General features: G+C 50.4%; 7 protein-coding genes across 7 annotated transcripts; 5 read left to right on the top strand and 2 right to left on the bottom strand.

Annotated features, from left to right (window-relative positions):
- Nucleotides 1-1,873: 1,873 nt before the first annotated feature.
- yth1 (cleavage polyadenylation factor RNA-binding subunit YTH1) lies at nt 1,874-2,638 on the top strand (the record flags this gene model as incomplete). Its single annotated transcript, XM_043299494.1, has 1 exon — nt 1,874-2,638. The coding sequence occupies one exon, from the start codon at nt 1,874-1,876 to the stop codon at nt 2,636-2,638; it is 765 nt and encodes a 254-aa protein (XP_043155429.1).
- A 920-nt stretch (nt 2,639-3,558) lies between these two features.
- Nucleotides 3,559-4,357, top strand: pst2 (putative NADH-quinone oxidoreductase Pst2; the record flags this gene model as incomplete). Its single annotated transcript, XM_043299493.1, has 4 exons — nt 3,559-3,585; nt 3,645-3,730; nt 3,794-4,190; nt 4,256-4,357. 4 exons carry the CDS (start codon nt 3,559-3,561, stop codon nt 4,355-4,357), a joined length of 612 nt encoding a protein of 203 aa, XP_043155428.1.
- Nucleotides 4,358-5,179: 822 nt separating this feature from the next.
- On the top strand, nt 5,180-7,349 carry npl4 (nuclear protein localization protein 4; the record flags this gene model as incomplete). The annotated part of the gene is made up of 4 exons (XM_043299492.1): nt 5,180-5,281; nt 5,351-5,481; nt 5,536-6,994; nt 7,083-7,349. The coding sequence occupies 4 exons, from the start codon at nt 5,180-5,182 to the stop codon at nt 7,347-7,349; spliced, it is 1,959 nt and encodes a 652-aa protein (XP_043155427.1).
- Nucleotides 7,350-8,421: 1,072 nt separating this feature from the next.
- Asppvi_003528 (uncharacterized protein) lies at nt 8,422-10,783 on the bottom strand (the record flags this gene model as incomplete). Its single annotated transcript, XM_043299491.1, has 3 exons — nt 8,422-10,140; nt 10,209-10,576; nt 10,633-10,783. 3 exons carry the CDS (start codon nt 10,781-10,783, stop codon nt 8,422-8,424), a joined length of 2,238 nt encoding a protein of 745 aa, XP_043155426.1.
- A 956-nt stretch (nt 10,784-11,739) lies between these two features.
- Asppvi_003527 (putative L-cystine transporter) lies at nt 11,740-12,606 on the top strand (the record flags this gene model as incomplete). The annotated part of the gene is made up of 2 exons (XM_043299490.1): nt 11,740-12,177; nt 12,247-12,606. The coding sequence occupies 2 exons, from the start codon at nt 11,740-11,742 to the stop codon at nt 12,604-12,606; spliced, it is 798 nt and encodes a 265-aa protein (XP_043155425.1).
- A 1,778-nt stretch (nt 12,607-14,384) lies between these two features.
- Nucleotides 14,385-15,305, top strand: Asppvi_003526 (putative C2H2 transcription factor; the record flags this gene model as incomplete). The annotated part of the gene is made up of 1 exon (XM_043299489.1): nt 14,385-15,305. The coding sequence occupies one exon, from the start codon at nt 14,385-14,387 to the stop codon at nt 15,303-15,305; it is 921 nt and encodes a 306-aa protein (XP_043155424.1).
- A 635-nt stretch (nt 15,306-15,940) lies between these two features.
- On the bottom strand, nt 15,941-17,570 carry Asppvi_003525 (uncharacterized protein; the record flags this gene model as incomplete). The annotated part of the gene is made up of 3 exons (XM_043299488.1): nt 15,941-16,058; nt 16,111-16,308; nt 16,363-17,570. 3 exons carry the CDS (start codon nt 17,568-17,570, stop codon nt 15,941-15,943), a joined length of 1,524 nt encoding a protein of 507 aa, XP_043155423.1.
- Between the last annotated feature and the right edge of the window lie 2,156 nt (nt 17,571-19,726).

Genomic DNA, 19,726 nt, shown 5'->3' with positions numbered 1-19,726 from the left:
CCGCCGTATTTGATTTTGGTTTCCAGTGGCCGATTCAATCTCCTTAAGTCGCAAGCATTAATTTCACAGGAGACGCAACCTACATGCGTCAATGCGGCGAGAGCTTGCAGAAAAGGGTTAGGATACTGAGTTGATTCATCAAATCAGCATACTCAGGCAACAGGGAAGTCCTCATCGTGACCTGGTCCCGTAGGGTCTAAACGCCCCGGATGATCATGTCTAGCCCCGCCTTTTTAGACTCAGGTCCAATGGCTCCTTGAGAGTTCAAAGCTTAGTGGAGGGAATTACCATTGGGTATTCTGAAAGCTTCGTCAATTTCTGCTGGATTCAGCTTCGTAGAGCTGGGATGACTCGTTTTGGCTTCTTCCGGTGAGAATCTGACCACACGTATTGCAATATTATTCTACAGGTGGCAATATCCATTGCCTAGAGCACGAGACCCAGCTGGCCTCATTTTTAGACCCTGAGATCATTTCGCTCTCAGTATTGTTAATCTGAGCTGGATAGGGGAAGACTGTACATCATGCTCATGTCGGTCCGCAATATCTTCACAGGAGCACCTCTATGACTTTGGCCTAATTTCGAGGAACTGTAGCTCGAGGCTTTGGGAAAGGTAACTGAGAAATCAGACCATGTGAAAGATGTAAATTTGTACCGTTTGTCCTTGGCTCCCACAAGCCGCCTCATATTTGCTTTTTCTTCTCTTCTGGCTGCTTGGGGACGATCAAACCTCAAACAAATGATTTGATCCCCAAATGACTGACAGACCATTACTAGAGTCATAAGCCATCATTCTTATCGAATATTAACAGATCACGGAGCCCAGCGACTGAACTTATACTGGTGGAAAGGCCATGCACGATATTCTCAAGGCGCATGCAAGGAAGAAAAGATGGTGGAGCAAAATTGACCGAGTGTTTGTGGGGGTCACTCCGTTGTACTCAGTACCTATGTTAGGCTTGTTAGCAGGCTGCCAGGGGACACCATACTCATAATGGGTCAGAGTTTACAATCAACCACAATCAGCCTCAAATCAGCCTCGACATATCCATGCGTCTCCGTGGTCAAGAGAAGAGCCAAGACGATTGAATGAACTTGAAGCTAGATACGGACCAAAGAATCTACATGTTTCATTAAGCAACAGAGGTTGGAACGCGAGAAGGTCCTTCTCATGAGACCAACCAATGGATAGCAACGGCTGAGATAGAACCGTAAGGTATTCTGGCCGCACATAGCACAGACCTTTTGGTGAATGACTGCCTGTGTACCCGATATGTGCGCCTTTTAGCTATCCACAATGACTTTCGCACTCTGAAATTGCCAAAATCGACCATATGCAGGGGGAATCCTCTCCCGCGGGACAATGTGGGTTATTCATTGGCTCCCTACTCCAGAGAACGGGCAAAAGTCAATGGTGTCTTTGTTTCACAGCGAAAACCACGAGACTACCCCCAGACATCGTACATTCTTGATACACCACCATAGAAAAAATGAATAGACTATTATTAATATTGACTTGGGTTTCAGTCAGCTCATGTGACCGCGGATTGCTAACTACCGAGTCTACTCCGATGTTAGTAATACTTTTTGCCACCGCCTACTATATTAATACTAGGGTATCGATGCCCCAGGCATAAATCAGCAGTGATATGTCCTTGACTAGTTATTTTACTTCTACAACTATTGAATTCTACCACTATTCTCCGTACGGTCATTTTGACTGGCATCACAGGACTTAACATCAAGTTGACTATCAAGCTGGGCAGTCGCCATAGGAGCAGGATTTTGTCGAACGCATACCGTGGCTAACGAGCCTGGTGAAAGCTGCCGATCACTCTCTTCAAATTCACAATCTTGCGAGCTATAAACCACCATGACAGCAGATGTCAAATCAGCTGCGGCACGGATTCTATCCACCGATAGCTCTCGAGATCCGAGCTACGACAACTTTTCCTTCACTCCCTTCCTCCGCAAAAGCTTCGGTTTTGGACTCGCGAGCGACGTACCCGTCTGCAAAGCCTACAGTGAAGGTCATTGCCACTTAGGACCAGCCTGCCCAGATCGGCATCCTACACCCTCGCGGGTAACAACGTCAACCACAACAGCGTCCGGGCTGGCGCCTTCTACAACCCATGGCTCCCTAGTCTGCAAGCATTTCCTCAAGGGGCTCTGCAAGAAAGGTCTCAAATGCGAATATCTTCATGAATACAACCTCCGCCGCATGCCGGAATGCCAGTCCTTCTCGCGATCAGGCTACTGCCCCAACGGCGATGATTGTCTATACCAGCACGTGCGGGAACAAGCGCGATTGCCGCCCTGCGAGAACTACGATCAGGGCTTCTGCGAGCTGGGCCCCTTATGCTCCAAGCGACATGTTCGGCGACGACTTTGCAAATACTATTTGGCGGGATTCTGTCCGGAGGGTAAAGCGTGCCCCGATGCTCATCCGCGCTGGTCGGAGAATCTCCCCAAACCTACCATGAGAGTTGAAAAGACCGAGGAGGAATTGGAACGGGAAAGGGCTCTCATCCGCGAGGAGCAGGAGAGAGAGAAGGAAAGGGAACGTGAGTGGAGGAGCGAGCGTGGCCGTGGAGGTGGCTTCATGCGCGGCCGATATCGAGGACGTGGACGGGGGTAGAATAAGGCAGTCTGTATCCGGCATGGGGGTTACTTACGGCTCTTATGGAAGTTGGCTGGTTTCGCATACTTTAGAAGCTTTTGCAGGTCGTTAAGATACCCAATTTGAAGTTAGAAATTCCTTACTGACGTATTTTTGCTCACCTTCTCAATGCAGTAGAGTTTCTGAAGGATTATAATCCGCTCTCTGCCCTGATGTAGTTAGGTTGATAGCACTACAATCCTAGGCAAATACTACCGTTAGCTTTCGCGTTCGTCTTAACACGGTTGACTTCTTCGAATAAGAGCAAAGGAGATCAAAAGTTTAATGTATGACATCATGACTAGCTGAATGATGGCTAATTGCAACGTTAGCTTATTATCAGCTTGTCATCAGACCCATAATTAATCAGCATTCTTGATAAAGTATTATTAAGGAATCATTCAGCAATGCGCGCGAGAAGACCACTGCTTGAAGGTTCCGTAGAATCAAAGCAATTATTAAGGTGTTTTTCTCTGGATGCCTGCCGCAGCAGATCTTTGTCAGAAATCCGTAAGAATCACCTAACGGGGCACCATGGCTAGGGGCAGTTGCTGATTGGCTTTTGGACCAAGTAGTGGGCCATGGATTGACAAAGACTGGATTGCCGATTGACTGCGGAGCGAGAGAGCGGACCCTCGAAACGTGCAATGAACGAATCAGCGCGCCTTTCTTTTCTACTCCTGGGATTCTGTAATCGATTACGGATGCAGAAGGGAAGTATATCCAAATTCCACTGAGGGGCACTAGTACTGGAGAGTAGAGGAGTCGAGAGCTTCCTCCATTCGTATATATATAAAGCCTCTGCAAAGGTTCTTTGTGATTTTTCCACAGACAAGTCTCTACTTCTACAGACCCGTACTATAGTGTCCCGTTCGTTTCGACAATTCAATCCAGTCACAATGGCTCCCAAGGTCGCTATCGTCTTTGTATGTGATTCTCCTTGGCCCTTGGCACCTATGCGCTTGCTAATCGGTCAACTCCGCAGTACTCCATGTACGGCCACATCTTGAAGCTGGCCGAAGCCGAGAAGAAGGGTATTGAGTCGGCGGGTGGCCAGGCCGACATCTACCAGTATGTATTTGATCTTCGGGATTCACTCTAGTCATGCAGCGATTGACCAGTATCTTTTTTCAGGATCGCCGAGACCCTTTCCGAGGATGTCCTCGCCAAGATGCACGCTCCTCCCAAGTCGTCTTACCCCGTTGTCGATGTCGACACTCTGAAGGACTACGACGCCGTCCTTTTCGGTATCCCCACTCGCTACGGTAACTTCCCCGCTCAGTGGAAGACCTTCTGGGACAGGACCGGTGGCATCTGGGCCACTGGTGGCTACTGGGGCAAGTACGCCGGTCTCTTCGTTTCCACCGGTACCCTCGGTGGTGGCCAGGAGTCGACCGCCATTGCCGCCATGAGCACCCTCTCCCACCACGGCTTCATCTACGTTCCTCTTGGCTACAAGACCGTCTTCCCTAAGCTCGCCAACTTGGAGGAGATCCACGGCGGTAGCGCCTGGGGTGCTGGTACTTTTGCTGTAAGTTATATTTTCTCTCGTTCGTGTCGATCAAGCGAGGCTTGTTACTGACTCCTGTCATCAAGGGTGCCGACGGCTCCCGCCAGCCCACTGAGCTGGAGCTGTCTATCGCCGAGGCTCAGGGTAAGGCTTTCTACGAGACCGTCTCCAAGGTCAACTTCGCGTGACTACATGGTGGCGAGGAAGTGAAGCCTGCAGCGGCTGCACAGCAAGCCAAGACTGAGGCAACTCGCCAGCCTGCGCAGAGTGGACAGGGCAATGGACAAGGCACACAAGGGGCGAAGAAAGAGAAGAGCAACGAGGGACCTTGTGGTCTTCCCAAGTGCACTATCTTGTAGTTGATTCCAATATATATACCCCTTTGTTCTTTTGTCATGTTGACTTGTTTCTTCTCGGTTTGCAAATGGCGTCATTGGATTGGGATGTCAATATCTACAATAGATGTATGGATGTATGTAGTTATGTTAAAGACATCCATATATACGCATTAATGGATTGATGTGGAGCAACTCGGTGATCTTGACATTAGAATGTTCTAGGGATCAGTGACAAACTTGTCTGAAGCTTGTCCGGTTACTTATAGAATTGTTAATAATGAAAAAGAAGAGCAACAGGCAAGAAAGCGTAATCATTGAATATCAGCAAATGTAGCTACCTTCAGATAGCATATGTAACACCAATACCATAATTATCTCAAAATATTGACTTGTGATGTGGCTCCAGTGTAACGGACCGGTAACACCGTGACGGGTGATGACGATAGAGCTCCGCTGCCTTCGCCCGCCTTTAAATAATCACCTCCATTGGAGCTCTCACACCTCACACCTCACAACTTACTAGCTACCTACTGCCTCGCTCAATCGTCTCCGTCGAGCGAAATCAGCCAACAACAACAACCTGATTCTTCGCAGCTCTTCCCGGTATGAGTCTATGAGATCACACTACTTCCACCAACCATCCCAATACGCCGACCGACTTCTCTTCCAAACATGGCGGCTGCGCGGCCGATCATCCTCAGATTTGAGAGCCGCAACGGCCAGTTTCGCCTCAGTGTCAGCCCGCAAGAGCTGTTTCCTTCACTACAGGAGAAGGTATGTGTATCGTCATTGGTGGCCATCATAGCATAGAGTTCACAGTTGCTGACTCTCTATCTTTGTCAGATCCTAGAGAAACTCCCCAAAGATGTTGAACCTTCCTCGCTCGTGCTGTCCAACAAACCCATCGGCACTGGCGGTCAAGAAAGACAGTTGAGGGATCTTGATGGGGTCTCGATTGAGCGTGTCGGTTTGAAGTGAGTATTCAGCAGTGGTGTACTTGGCTTTGGCTGACGGCTGTTGGCTCAAAGGCACGGGGACAAGCTCTTCATTGGCTACCAGGATAAGCAAGAATCGCAGGCTGCTCCAGCCCACAAGCATGTCACGGCAGATGTATCACGGCGTCTAAATGGTGCACCGGTGCCAGAAACCGAGACGGTCACTTTTCACCCTCCTACCTCGCCATCCGCGACGATCAAGAATCCTTGGGAAGTTGTGCAGCAATCGCCGCTGGACGATATGCTGGACAAGAAGGATGGGAAAATTTATCGTCCTCGTGATATGAAGATGTGTAGACACGGCCCCAAAGGCATGTGTGACTACTGCATGCCGCTCGAGCCCTACGATCCCAAGTACCTCGCGGAGAAGAAGATCAAGCACTTATCGTTTCACTCGTACATGCGGAAGGTCAATGCAACCACCAACAAAACTGAGCTGAAGAGCTCCTTCATGCCACCTCTCAATGAGCCTTACTACCGAGTACGGCGCGATTGTCCCTCTGGTCATCCGCCGTGGCCTGAAGGGATCTGTACCAAGTGTCAGCCGAGTGCGATTAGTTTACAGCCTCAGGAGTTCCGCATGGTCGACCACGTGGAGTTTGCTTCGCCCGACCTGATTAACTCATTGCTTGATTTCTGGCGGAAATCGGGCGCTCAGAGGTTGGGTTTTCTGTACGGCACGTACGAAGAATATACCGAGGTACCTCTGGGTATCAAGGCAGTGGTACAGGCAATCTATGAACCACCACAGGTGGATGAGATAGACGGGATAACGCTTCATGAATGGCCAAATGAGAAGGAGGTGGATGAAGTAGCTCGTCAATGTGGACTTGAGAAAGTCGGCGTCATCTTCACAGATCTGCTCGATGCGGGTCGCGGAGACGGTTCGGTGGTATGCAAGCGACATATCGACTCGTACTACCTATCGTCACTCGAAATAGCCTTCGCATCTCGAATGCAGGCAAAACATCCTAAAGCGACAAAATGGAGTCGAACCGGTCGTTTTGGCTCTAACTTCGTGACTTGCGTGCTCAGCGGCGACGAAGAGGGTGCCATCACTGTCAGCTCTTATCAAGCATCTATCTCCGCTGTTGAGATGGTGAGGGCGGATATTGTTGAACCATCCGCCGAGCCTTCCGTCATGCTGGTGCAGTCGGAAGACGACGATACGGAGAACAAGTCGCGATACATCCCCGAGGTTTTCTACCGGAAAATCAACGAGTACGGCGTGAGTGCTCAGGAAAACGCCAAACCCAGCTTTCCTGTCGACTACCTACTAGTCACCTTGACCCATGGTTTCCCTACCGAGGCGTCTCCTATGTTTTCTGCGAGCACATTTCCCATTGAGAACCGGGAAGTCATCGGCGAGAGCCAGGAGCTTCGCCATGTCGCAAAGAAGTTGGTATCCCACGGTGATCCAGACAAGGCAATACGGGAAGTGTCGGATTTCCACCTTCTGTGCTTCCTGCATTCGCTATCCATGTTCAGCAAGGTAAGTGTGGCGGTATCAGATCGCTCAATCAGCTTGAGCCTGGCTTCACAAGCCTTTGCCACTGTTCCTAACGTATGAACTTTCACAGGAGGAAGAAGCACTGCTGTGCCGCGTCGCGACGTCCCATGATCCCACGGAGGGGCTACAGCTGCTAAACACCCCCGGCTGGGCGACCCTGGTTACTGTTCTTCAGGAAAGTGGTGAGCGCCCCCCTAAGCGCCCCTGGCTAAACCCGGCCGATCCTCCACGCCCTTTGTCCCAACAAGGGAAACGTCATCTCTCCTCAAGACCTGAATCTCCCAAGTCAGAGAGTGAACAGCTTGCTAAGAGGTTCAAGGGAGCTAGCCTAGAGTGACCGCTCGATAGCTCGATAATTCCTCCGCCGTCACCCTGGATCTGAATCCCTGCTTTCTGGCCAATGATTGCCCCAAGAAGCAGCCTTTGGCTCATGTCCCGCGGCGAAGGAGAATATCAATACAACATCCTTGCCTGCCACTGCCCTCTTCCTCGTTTACCCAACCGACAATCTGGTTTCCAACCATTGCCGCCTTCTCGACTCTCCGTCCCAAACCCTCTGTCAGCTCATGCGTATATGATCCCGCCAAGCATTTCTCGCGCCTTCAGCATGTGAAGACGAAGCTACATCTATAGCCTTGTGCATCATCGCCATGACGTCCGGGTCACATCACTCGGGTCTTACTGGTTAAGAGAGGCTTGGTTTTCTTAGCCTCAGGTGAAGACAAAATGGTTTCTCGTACTCGGGAGTTAAGTTCTAGATAGAGGTCAACCAATATATCGCATCTTCACATTTGAGAACCTATTAGCTCTCGTAGAGGTGAACAAGACTAGAGCTGCGAATCGACTTTGCTTTACTTATGTCTATCAACAGCACAATGCTTTAACACCATTACTATATGGCGAGTAATATACGCAGTAAGAAACGTTTGATGAGAGAGCCGCATTCCAAGCATAAGCTGCCAAAATGTGGCAGAGGACGTCTAACTAAAAGCGATGATGGGATACATAATGACAGGGGAATATCAACATATAAACAACCAATTGTGACTTTGCGAATCAAAAAGTGAACCGCCACATTCTTTTCCCAAATACATAGTCATCCCAAACCATAAATTTCATGTGATCATCAAGCATTCGCGGGTGAAGAGGGTCGTTCGTGCGCATAGAAAGAGGATGGGAAATCAGAGACGTCGATAGAATCAAGGGGTCGAGGGGATAAGAATTCCAGCGCTTGCATGAGCTAGACAATACTTCATTATTCGGGGCAAAGAAAACAAGGGGTTTCGACACTGTGACATCGAAAAGGGGGTAAAGGCGGGATATTAGTATATTGCAATAGTGCACTACACTTTCTGTACAATGGTAACGAGGCCGGTAAGCACTCCAACCACTCCGTCCAACATGCTCGATCATGTGAAATCAACGCTTTGTTGTCTTTCTTGCCGAGCTCGAGCTCTTTCCGCTCGTCTTCGCCGGCGGTTGTTTGCATAGTCGCCACTGGCATCGGTGCCAGTAAATGTGCCCGGCGAGGCGATGCTGCCGTAGGGCAAGCTAGAGGGTGCATGGGGAGGTGGGGGAGAAACGTGACTCAGAGAGGGCGGGACAAATGATGGGGGAGGAGCAGCACCCAAAGGAGCAGCAGAATTGGCCGCAGCCGCGGCCGCCTGCTGTTCACGTTGGATTTGTTCCTGCTGCTGACGCTCGAGTTCCTCCACCCGGCGCCATCGATCGTAGCTACCTTCGTTTCCCGATAAAGAACTGGCGCTTCCGGCGCGGCGACGTGAGTTTCTTCTCTCCCTTCGTCGTGCTTCACGACTGGCGGCGGCTTCTTCCTCGGTCAGTCTCCTCAGAGTGACGTGTCGGCCGTCATTGTGCATCTTCACTTTGACAGACACAGGTGGAGATTCCACATGATCGTCCCGCTGTCTACTAGTACTGCGCTGACGACGATGGCTGGACGAGGCATCCATGGCCGCCGCTCCGGCTGCCAGACCTGCGGCCACCTCGGGCAGCTCATGTCGAGACTGGACGGGAGTTGGCATCTCTGAGATTGGCCCTTGATGAATTGGMGGGGCAGGAGGGACATCGGAATGCGGAACGTCTACGGGTCCAGGTGTCGCGGGGCCGGCAGATATAGCGGACTCGCCATGCGGATGCCCACGGGGTGGGCGTGTCATGTCAGTCGATGAGAGATCGGTAGCGGTGTAGGAATCGGCCCTTCTGTGCTTTCGTGGGTAGAAGCCATCTCCTGTATATCGCCGCTTACTGTTTGCTCGAGCGATTCTTTCCTCTTCTATATCATGACGGCGCATCTCCTCCACGCGGCGTTGCTCGTCATCTCTCTTGCGACGTTTAAAGAGACCCCGGAGAGCCGCCAAAGCTCCAGCACCGAACAAGGCGTTACGAACTCCATGAGAGGGCTCTGGCTCTGGCTCTGTCAAATATGTCGTATTATAATAATAAGACGATCCCGGGCTTTGTGGTCTACTGGGGGGCCTGCTGGGCGGTCTGCTTGGTGGCCGATTGAGAGGAGTTTGATAGCTTGGTTCTGGCCGTCGTCCGTCCTCCAATCTGCTCATTGTCGCTTCTGTCATACTATCAGTTCGTGTATGCGCCCGACTATAGCGACCGGATTCCGTATCACTATCTCGATCGCGCCTTCTGTCGAACAATCGTTTGACGAGAAGCGCACCGCCACCGATAGCTCCTAGTTTGAGAAGCTTGCTCCCCCAGCCACCACGACGTGACTCCTCATCGGAGTACTTGTCTTCCGAATAAGATATCTGGGAGTCTTCGTGACGTTCTTTCGGACGTGAACGGCGTCGGAAAAGCTCAGCCAGACCCGCTCCTGCAGCTCCTGCAGCGGCCATGCGGCCAAAGCTGCTATGACGTCGATCTTCGACTCCTGAGGGTCCTGAAACGTAGCTGTGCCGAGCGTCATATTCACTTTCTGTGGGATATCCCTCAGAATCGTACAGGTACGAGAGAACGAAGAATGTTGCCAGAAGTGCGAAAGCAGCTACCGAGTATAGTATGAACAAGGATTTTGGGGAGCCGTAAAGGGTGAGTCCCAGGGGAATCTGCACTAGACCTAAGATCGCAAGAGCACGACCAAGCCACCGATGGATCTATGGCGCAGATTAGTTGAATGGTGCCGAGGTATGAAAAGACAATGGCTTTGTTCGTCGCAACTCACAACTAGTTTCAGCGGAACATGGTACCTCTTCCGCTTACTCTCAATTTTGTGCACGAGATACCCCCATAATACCTGAAAAATAACCATGACGTAGATCGCTAGCCCTATGCCATGATGAGGGTTCGTGAGACTTCTCTCAGGCCCGACGGCAAACCACCCGAGGACAAAGACGACAGTGCTCAATAAGAGTGTCAGAACCTGGCACCAGACATGTAGCTTGAAAGCCCAGAAAGGATTCCATCGCGAATAATATCGTATGATCAGGACCGATATGGGCACTAAACCGAGGAACACGATTGTTGCAATGACACCATGAGCGATTATCAACGTGCGGTACTGGGGCATATCTCGGAACCGGTTCCCCATGCCTGGAATGTATGTCAGAAAAAGCTTGACCTTCACACAATTATGCGACGCCACCCACCATTGTATTGCATAGTCTCAAAGTTCACACCCATCAAGTTGGGTAGAAGAAACGTATCGCGACCCGAGTCCCATGTTCCATCTCCGACATGCAATGTATTGGAGGCATACGTGCTGCTCCCCGGAGCCGTGAGGTCTGAATTTGACGACATGTCTTCCGAACGCACCCCCTCGCGACAGCGACCTGCGAGACAAGGGAATGCCGGAACGACCAAGGAGATCTATTTAGATCCCCCACTCCGAAGAATGCACCATGCGCTTAAAGGAAACCAAATAGAAGCGTGATGGACGATCACCTGTGCTTGCCAATTAGCTCACCAGACCCAAAAATGGAAGTTGTTTAGGCTTCTGATGTCGTGGATCGAATATTCACTTCTGTATAGTCGTGAGGCTGGCGGCGAGGAGGATCGAAGCGGGGACAAGACGATAGAATGGAAAGGCTGGAAAGAATACCCAATGTAATGTCAGACAAAACATCAAAAGGGAAGATATGAAAACAAATTGTCTTTCCAGAACCGGCTTGAATGAAGCAATACTGACAATAATAATAATCAGCCTCTGGATGGGAGCAGATGGCTGGATGCTGGGGCGGCTGAAGGAGCAAGCCTTCGATCAGCGTCACAACTGTTTTCCAATTTGGGTTTAGTGTGCCAACTCATATCCCGAGCAACCAACCGCTGACTCAGCGACGGTTTCTATACCGCCTGCTGCTTATGGATTCATCGCGTGCTTAAGGTATCCGATGATGATTATTCTTATCAGCTGGACCCACGGGGTGGGTTGGCGCTGATTCTCAGTCCCTTGATCCTCATGATCCTCGGATCTTTTCCCATATCAACGTCATTTTATTTCTTCCTTTCTATGATTTGTTTCAAGGCAAGTCTAACTGTAGAGATATGTCTTCTCAACTTGAGATCTTCGTGAGGGCTCTCTCGCGGTGAGTGTCGATTATCACGATACAACTGACATGTGCTGATAAGCCGTTTATAGCCTGTTAGGATGGATATAGTATGTGACTGTGTTCTTCCAAGTCAATCTGGGGCAGATAAATCTCCTGAGAGGCTTCTATCCCAAAATACCTGCCCGGTTGCTGACTTGAAGACCAAGTATGTTTTGCTGGTCGGCGTCCTTTTATCCCCAGCCGATCAGTAACTTTCGACGGCGTTCAACAGTCGGGTTGGCCATTGACTTTCCCACTATCAACGTCCTGGGCTTCGTCTGCTACACAGCATATACATCTGCCTTTCTTTACTCTCCTGTGATTCGGCGGCAATACGCCGCCCGTCACCCTTCGGATGAGGAGTCGACAGTGCGCTTCAACGACTTTGCCTTTGCTCTGCATGCTGTCATCCTCAGCACGTTAGTTTACACACAATTTTGGCCTAAGATCTGGGGCTTCAAGGTCTCCCGCTTCCAGACCGTTAGTAAACCAGTTCTTGGCCTCTTCTGGGGCTCCATAGCAGCGATAGGTATAGTAGCTTGCATTGTTTTGGCTAAGAGCCCTGACGGAGGATATGACCCATCCACCTGGGCATGGATCGATGTGGTAAGTGGTTTGGAAACTTGAAAAGAATTATGCGACGTTTCGTGTCAATCCTGACTCCGCATCTTCTAGATTTACGCCCTCTCATATGTGAAGTTGATCATCACCATTGTGAAATATGTCCCTCAAGCATGGGTCAATTATAAAAGAAAGTCCACAGAGGGGTGGAGTATCTCCCAGATACTTTTCGACTTGACTGGTGGGGTCCTTTCCCTTCTGCAACTAGTTTTGGATTCTTCGTTTCAGAGCGACTGGAGTGGCATTACTGGTAACCCCGTGAAGTTCTTATTGTCAAACGTGACCATCCTGTTTGATTTGGTCTTTATCGTGCAACACTATGTCCTTTACAGAGACTCCCTGGAGAGCAAGATCAATCGTCATCCGGACCTCGTCACTCCCCTATTGTCGGACCCAAGAGCTGCTAGCGCTTGACCTCTTTTCTACTTGATATATACATACATATTATGCCCCTTTAGACAATAGCTCAACCATACTTACTCCCTTTGAACCTGCTTGGACTCATCTGCACCATGGGCGTATGTAATCAGCGCAACCAGTAGAATTCTACAGGAAGGAAAGCTGGTAAGGCTTCCTAGGCTGCCAGTCCCAACTCAGCGGGATGGGAAGGAGAAAAAAGTCAGTTGTCTCAGGGAGGGCAAGACAACAGTGAATCGTCTAGCGTGACAAAAGAAAACAATACTTGGAGCTTGTTGATACATCATGAACCTTGTTCTGCTGACACCGCTCCTTTTACAGCCACCCCGGGGGGGGGGGGGGGTTTTCTGGGGCCGTCCCGGATTTCCATTTTTATCCATTCTTTGCATAACAATCATCTCAGGAGGATAAGCACTGAAAGATAACACAATGGGGTTGCATTGGAATCTGCGTTCGCTTGATGAAACGGTCACAGTGAATATGACTGTTATCTGGAACTGAGACAGGAACCGAGCGGATGTAAGGCCAGGTAAGCATATCCAGTCCAGTCGCCAAGGTGCGGGGGCCTGATTAAGGCGCAATGCCATGCATGTTTTAGCTTATGTACAGTTAGAAACAGCATATCTCTTCATCTTCTCCCAATTGTTCTGCGGTTATGTTCATCGTTCACACCGCAGGGGGGGGGTTAACCATGCATAGGGATAGGGGGCCGAAACTGAGACCGAGTCACGTGGTTCGCAGGTTTTGGCCCAAAACAAGCATCTTAAGAGGCTCAGCCTCTGGCCGATCGGCCTGGTTCGACCAGGCAAAGGGCGTCTTCCCCTTTGTGGAAGCAGACATCCCGTCTGTTTGGAAAATCGCCAGTGACTAATTATAAACTCGCGACATCTCAACTACTCGGGAATAGCCTTTCTCGACAGCTAAGACAATTGCCATGCCACTTGCTGATTGCACAGCGTCTCCGGCACCTAAGCCCTAACGGACATCCAATGATGACCCCTGATTTGCCAGGGCCACTCTGACTCCATACTCGATGCCGGGAGTCCGTGTTGTCAACCACAGATCTCTCAAGCTGCGGTGGTGCGAATGAGGAAACAGGCTAAACGAATAAACGACTAATTAGCGCTAAGACTCTAACTCCAGTGTTCGGAACGTGAATCTGCTGCCATTGGCTCTCGTGCCAAGCCTCGTATACATCTAACTATATGCAGCCAAGTTCAAGCCCACAACAAGGTTCGGAAGCCACAGGTACCACCAGCGAACGACTGGTTGAAGGTATGTGTCTCAGCACAGCATCATACCAACTGATTTCTCTCACGGTCACTGGCTCATTAATGTCGATATCCGAGCGTAAACCCGACGCAATCTGGAGTTTGAGCCTACCTGGCCTTCTCACGTAGTTTCAACGTGCCGTGTGAATGGAAGAAATACAACATGAAGAACCCAGAAATAGGCATAATCGCACGTCGACAACCAATGGTATCGACTCTGATGACATCTATGCAGGTTTAAGAGTCGTACATGGGCATTGTGAAGAGTCGCCAGCTGCTAATTCAGTCAAGTCTGTCAGCGTGCCGAAGCATAACATAGCCACGTCTGACGTTGTGCTGCAATATCATTCGGCTCTAATGAAGAAGCGTGTCTGGCTATGTCTTTAGTCAGGAAAAAAGAAAAGAAAATTAGGCCTCATACTGACTCTGCTTATCTAGCACGGAGACATTCCGCTTCCACAATGCTGGATCGCATCACCAGGAACTATTTAACTGCAAGATCTCATGATCAGCCCCTCGTTGGAACAAGACAAGAAACTCAATCGGCATCCTCCTCGATCCTGTGGTTTCCTCGAACAGAACCCGGATCAACTAGCAATTCATACCGTGGCCCGTGACAGCATGACTTTACTCACTACGGACCACGGAGCCATCTTCGCAATGTCTTCGCATCAGTACACCTTCCCGGGCATGCACGATGTTCCCGAGACATACCCATACAACATGGGCCAAGCAGACAGCGAGGAAGACATGGACAGCTTCTACCTTGCTAGTCCCCCAGCGTCCTCATATGCAGGCCTCGGCTTCGAGTCAGCCATACCAGCCATGCCAACAAGCCAAGCCTGCAACACCACCATTGCCGCACCGATGAGCGGATCCTACCTCCCCTACAGTGATCCGTGGACCTCCCAAGTGCCCCCAACAGCAACAACAGCAACATACCATCCCACCGACATCTACCCAGCCTCAACAATGGCGTACACCCCGCAAAGAACAAACCCCACTACGGTCAACCCCAGCGCGCAAAGCTACCTCTACCCGGGCCATTCAACCCCCCGCTCCGACCCGAATCCGCCCTCCCCAGACCTCGACACCAAAGACCTAAACAACTACGGTATCCCCAACCCCGACGGATCCTGGCGCTGCGCTCACCCAGGCTGCACCTCGGCTGCGACGTTCTTCCGCGGCTGCGACCTCCGGAAGCATTTCAACCGGCACCGGAAACATCTGTTCTGTCGGCACGAGGGCTGTCCGCAGGCTGTTGCGGGCGGGTTCTCGAGCAAGAAGGACCGCGCCCGGCACGAGGCGAAGCATAACCCCGGAGTTGTGTGTGAGTGGCCGGATTGTGGGAGGGTGTTTAGCCGGGTAGACAACATGAAGGACCATGTGCGGCGGATTCATAAGAGGGGGGAGCTTGACTCTTGACCTTGACATTTTCTCGGGATGTTGTAAGCATTTACGGCGGGTTTGGGTTTGGGTTGGTATTAGCGGTGGATGTCATTGCGCTGGAGTCTCGATGCTGTTTGTTGTTGTGTTTCTGCTGCTGTATCGATAGACCACCTCATGTTCCTTGTTTGGTTGAATTGATTCAAGTCGTATTGCTATATCATATCTTTGCGTATACATGTAGATCAAACTGAAAATGAAAAGGCTCAATTCCATTCGATTCCCGGCCAAGATCAAGACGCCAAAGCTTCCAAAGAAGAACAATGTATGTAGAGGCTAATGTGCAGCTCAGACAATAGAAAGAAACACTCAACGCCGGCTATCGCAATCACGAGGCAAGTCCCCATCTCGGACTCCACGCTGTACCCTATAGCGATGGAAGGATATATGCTAATACAAAACGAACGGCAGCATACAACGAACGCGAACGTAATTCTAAGAATATGGTATCATGTACGGTACGACAAACAGGAACACGGGAAGGGAATTCGTCAATGCATATGCAGGTTACACGAACGGGCGGTCGATCCTGGGTGGTGATGGCGACGAGAGAAATGTTTCGACTGTCGGCATACTGAAGGCGAGTAGTTATGAAGGGTAATGCAGCGCACAAGCTACTGGGCAGTGGTTCGGCGTCGTCGGCCTCGAGTGCTGCCCTCAGGTCTTTGAGATAGCACTCGTCTGAGCTCGGGATCGTCCTTGTTCTTATCAACGTGGTGAACTCGTACGTGTCTAGATTCTGTCAGAGAACCTGAAGGCCGGCCAAGAACAGTATGAAGCTCACCTTTGAAGGTTATCAGGCCGCGGGTATTTATGTTGCTGATCCGGACAGAAAGGGCATACATAACCTGGCGAATTATGGACAAGGCCATGCCGAATCATCTCATTCTTGCGTTTGAATCCTTTGCCGCCAACTCCTCGGGCACATCCCTCGACGGGACAAAAATGTGGACGATCTTGGGAATGGACATTTGCATGGGAGCTGCGAAAGGTGAGCCCGTTTCTGTCAACTCAGAGAGGTTCAGTGTTGACTTACTTAAGCAAATATTGAGTCTGAAAAGGTGGAGCAGTGCACCCTGGATGCCGGCATTTGAATGTGCCTGGGGGAACCGGTGCGGTGGGCGGCGGGCACGGATTGAAAGGCGGCCGTTCGCCTGTCGGGGTCTGATCGGTGGGAGTGGGATAGCTGGTTGCCGGACTCTTGACTGCCGATGGCGAAGGTTCATAATGCGGCGTTGTAAGATAAGTGATGTCGGATCGTGTATGCCTCCACTGGGGTTGTTGCTGCGATGCTGGAGAGGACACGGCCGACATGCCCTTGGAGCTCGCAGGGGAAAGATGGGAATAAGGACTAGGGGGGACCTGTGGTGGAGCAAACTGTCCTGGCCGTTGATGATCCCATGCCGGTTCATTCCTTGGTATCGATGGAGGGGACGTGGATACTGGAGGAAGAGAGTAAGGCCCCGAGATCTCGGCCAAAGCAGTCTGTATCGACGGCAGGCTATGCTGTTGGTGGTTCTCTGGCGATTTGGCGATTGCTAACGGAGGAGACGTCTGGAGTGCTGGAAGCAAGGCTTGAACCGGTGCCTCTGAAGGTGATATTGCAAACTTTTTCAAGGGCGAAACAACGGGAGATATGCGTTCGGCGGTGAAATTTGGCGGCGCTGGCGGATGTGATTCTTTTGGAGATGATACTTCGACTTTGATGCTGATTGGCTCGGCCTGTGTTACAGGTGGTTCCAACAAGTCCTTGATCGATTGGGGCGGAGATGCGCTCTTGAGAGGCGGAGGTGACACCAAGTTTTCAGGTTGTGGTAACACGTCAGAGGACAAGAGTTGGAGAGCTCTCTCCGCCACTGACGAAGGCGGTTCCTGAAATTTGCCATCTTCAACTGCTCGAGTGTCAATTTTCGTTCTCTGCAGATTTGGTTGATCCTCTACCCAGGGATCCCGAGGGCGCGGATGTTCTAACTCGTAATTCGCAATATCCGGGCGATTCGGTTCTAGATGAGAGATCAGTACCGAGTCGCCCTGAGTTGTTTCGGGCTTGGATGTCGGCGACGGCTTACGGGGAAAGTCCGAAGACGTTCCCTCATCTCCAGGGTATTTAGCAGTAGCATCAGGTTTAGAGAGCGAATCTTGGGTTAGAAACGGGGGCAGCTGCTCGTCGGGCTTATAGTTGGGTTTCTGAACCTCTAGCCCGGGAGTGAGCCGGTCGTCATCTGGTTCGTATGCGTCGGTCATGGAGGCGGGCTTTGAGGGGGCATTAGGAAGCCCCTTCCTGATAGATTTCCTCGTCTATGGGTACCGTTGCCCCCAATCTACCTCCCTGTGCCTGGCTTGGGGGAAAAAGTCGATTCCAAGCTCACTAGCCCGCAACTGAGGGGAGCAGGCGAAGAGAGAATCAAAGCACATAAGCCACAGTGCTTGTTCAGAGGGAATATCTAATTGACATCGTTAGTCCATGTGACTGACAGAAAAAGGAAAGTATGTTGAATAACAGCTTATAAAAGACTGATCAGGTCGCGAATACACCTGTTTTGCTCAGAACCAGTCCGCAATTTCTGGGGTGAACCCGCAGTAGACCATCGCCCATCTTAGAATCTGAACAAGAACAGAACTGATCTTGACGTTTTTGCATGAGGACTACTGTTGACTAACCAGAGAGAAAAAGGCGCGTTCTGCGTTATGGAGCAGTTTATTGATGGTGGCGCCAGTCCGAGCTCCATTTCCTCAGAAGGGTAGAATGCGGGGGAAACTGAGGCAATTTAAGGTAGGCTCACCTTTAGGAATTGGGAGACCTCGTGGCTTGAAGCCGATGGGTGATTCCAGATGGGACGGATGATGGTTGCAGAAGCCGGTCACCTGCAGCGAGGCTCAGAAGAAGGCCGAATCGCACGGTCAATGGCGCAGATCGGATTGATATACCAGGTGCATCGGCAGGCTGGGAGTACGAGGGCAAAAATACCGAAGATATGGACGAATGAAACGCGCAGGAGAATGATGACAGAGCTGTGATGTTGGGAGGGAGGAGACAAACAAAGAATCCCACAGGGCGCAAAAAAAGTCCAGAATTGAAGAAAAGCGGAGTTGCCAATGGGAGTAATAGTTGGGAGTGTTATTATAACGGCCGTGGACTTGCGGACATGTGCTGGTGGTGACGACGCTGCAGTAGCGGGTTTCGTCGCAATAAGAGGAATAGGTGTGGTAGCAGTAGAGGTACTTCGCAGGAGCAAAGCAAAGTACAAGCAAAATGCAGGTCGGGAAGGGTAATAAGAGTGACAGTTATAACAGCAATGACAGCAGCAGCCAGGTCGTGCGTGGCCAGAGGAAAGAAGACCAAATCAGAAATACTGATGATAATAAATAATAGGAATAATTATCGAGACTATGGCCTTCCAGACGATGAGGCTACTGCCTTTGAGCTAGTTAGCTCGAGCGGGAGAGGTGACGCTGGCTTGGCGGAACGGTTGAAAAGGGTTTAGAGTGAGGAATAACGGAGGAGAAAATGGGCAGATAGAGGATCAGAGAGGAGAGAAGGTTTAAGCGGTCAAAGGTAAATCCACGGACAGACAATAGTTCCACGGACCCCGGTAGATATATGATGAGGAGAATATTGATGAGGATGAGGATGAGGATGATAACGATGACAATTATTGTGTTGGGGATGAGGACGAAGGATTGCAGGAAGTTTGCTGTTCTAGATTATCGCGAGCACTTTCGAACCCGAATACTTGGGTGAAATACGCCCTATTTTCACACTCTCCAATTTGAGTAAAATGTTGTCAGGTTTTCGATAATTATTCGAGGGAGAAGGCAAAGGGGGGGGGTTGATATGAGATAGCAGAGAAGATCATCCTTGAGAAGGGAAAAGAAGAGAAAAAGGTCGCTGTCCTGACGCTCACAGAGTGCTGGGTTAACTGGTCTCCAGACGCGCCACAGACAGGCAAAGCAAAGTGGGGTTTGAGGCAGAGGACGGAATACAGTACGACTATTCCTTTATGGCGCAGGTATGGATTCCAATTTAGATGAATTTTAGTAGGGGGGGAGGGAGCGAGGTAGCGCTTGTCCACTGTCCAGTCATCTATGAGCCCCAGTAGGTAGGTACCTTAGTCTAGTAGCTGTCTAGGTAATAATACCTGATAATGATTGACAGCAAAGTATGGCCATCAGTCATCATAATACCGCCTGATATTATTTTAAGGAAAACAATGCTAACCGACCAGCACCGACAGTAGTGGCATAACTATACTATATTCCTTGTAAACGGGCATTGTCCGAGACCTTGTTTTATCCATGTTGAGTGTGGATTCATCAAGTCTATAAACATTTTTAAGATACACTGGCTTAATGAAATGGCGGTGTTTTATCTTATTCCCCATAATCCTCAAGGAGTTGAC

This window comes from Aspergillus pseudoviridinutans (assembly GCF_018340605.1).
Source record: "Aspergillus pseudoviridinutans IFM 55266 DNA, scaffold_2, whole genome shotgun sequence".
NCBI classification, from domain to species: domain Eukaryota; kingdom Fungi; phylum Ascomycota; class Eurotiomycetes; order Eurotiales; family Aspergillaceae; genus Aspergillus; species Aspergillus pseudoviridinutans.
This window is presented reverse-complemented; position numbering and strand designations above follow the sequence as displayed.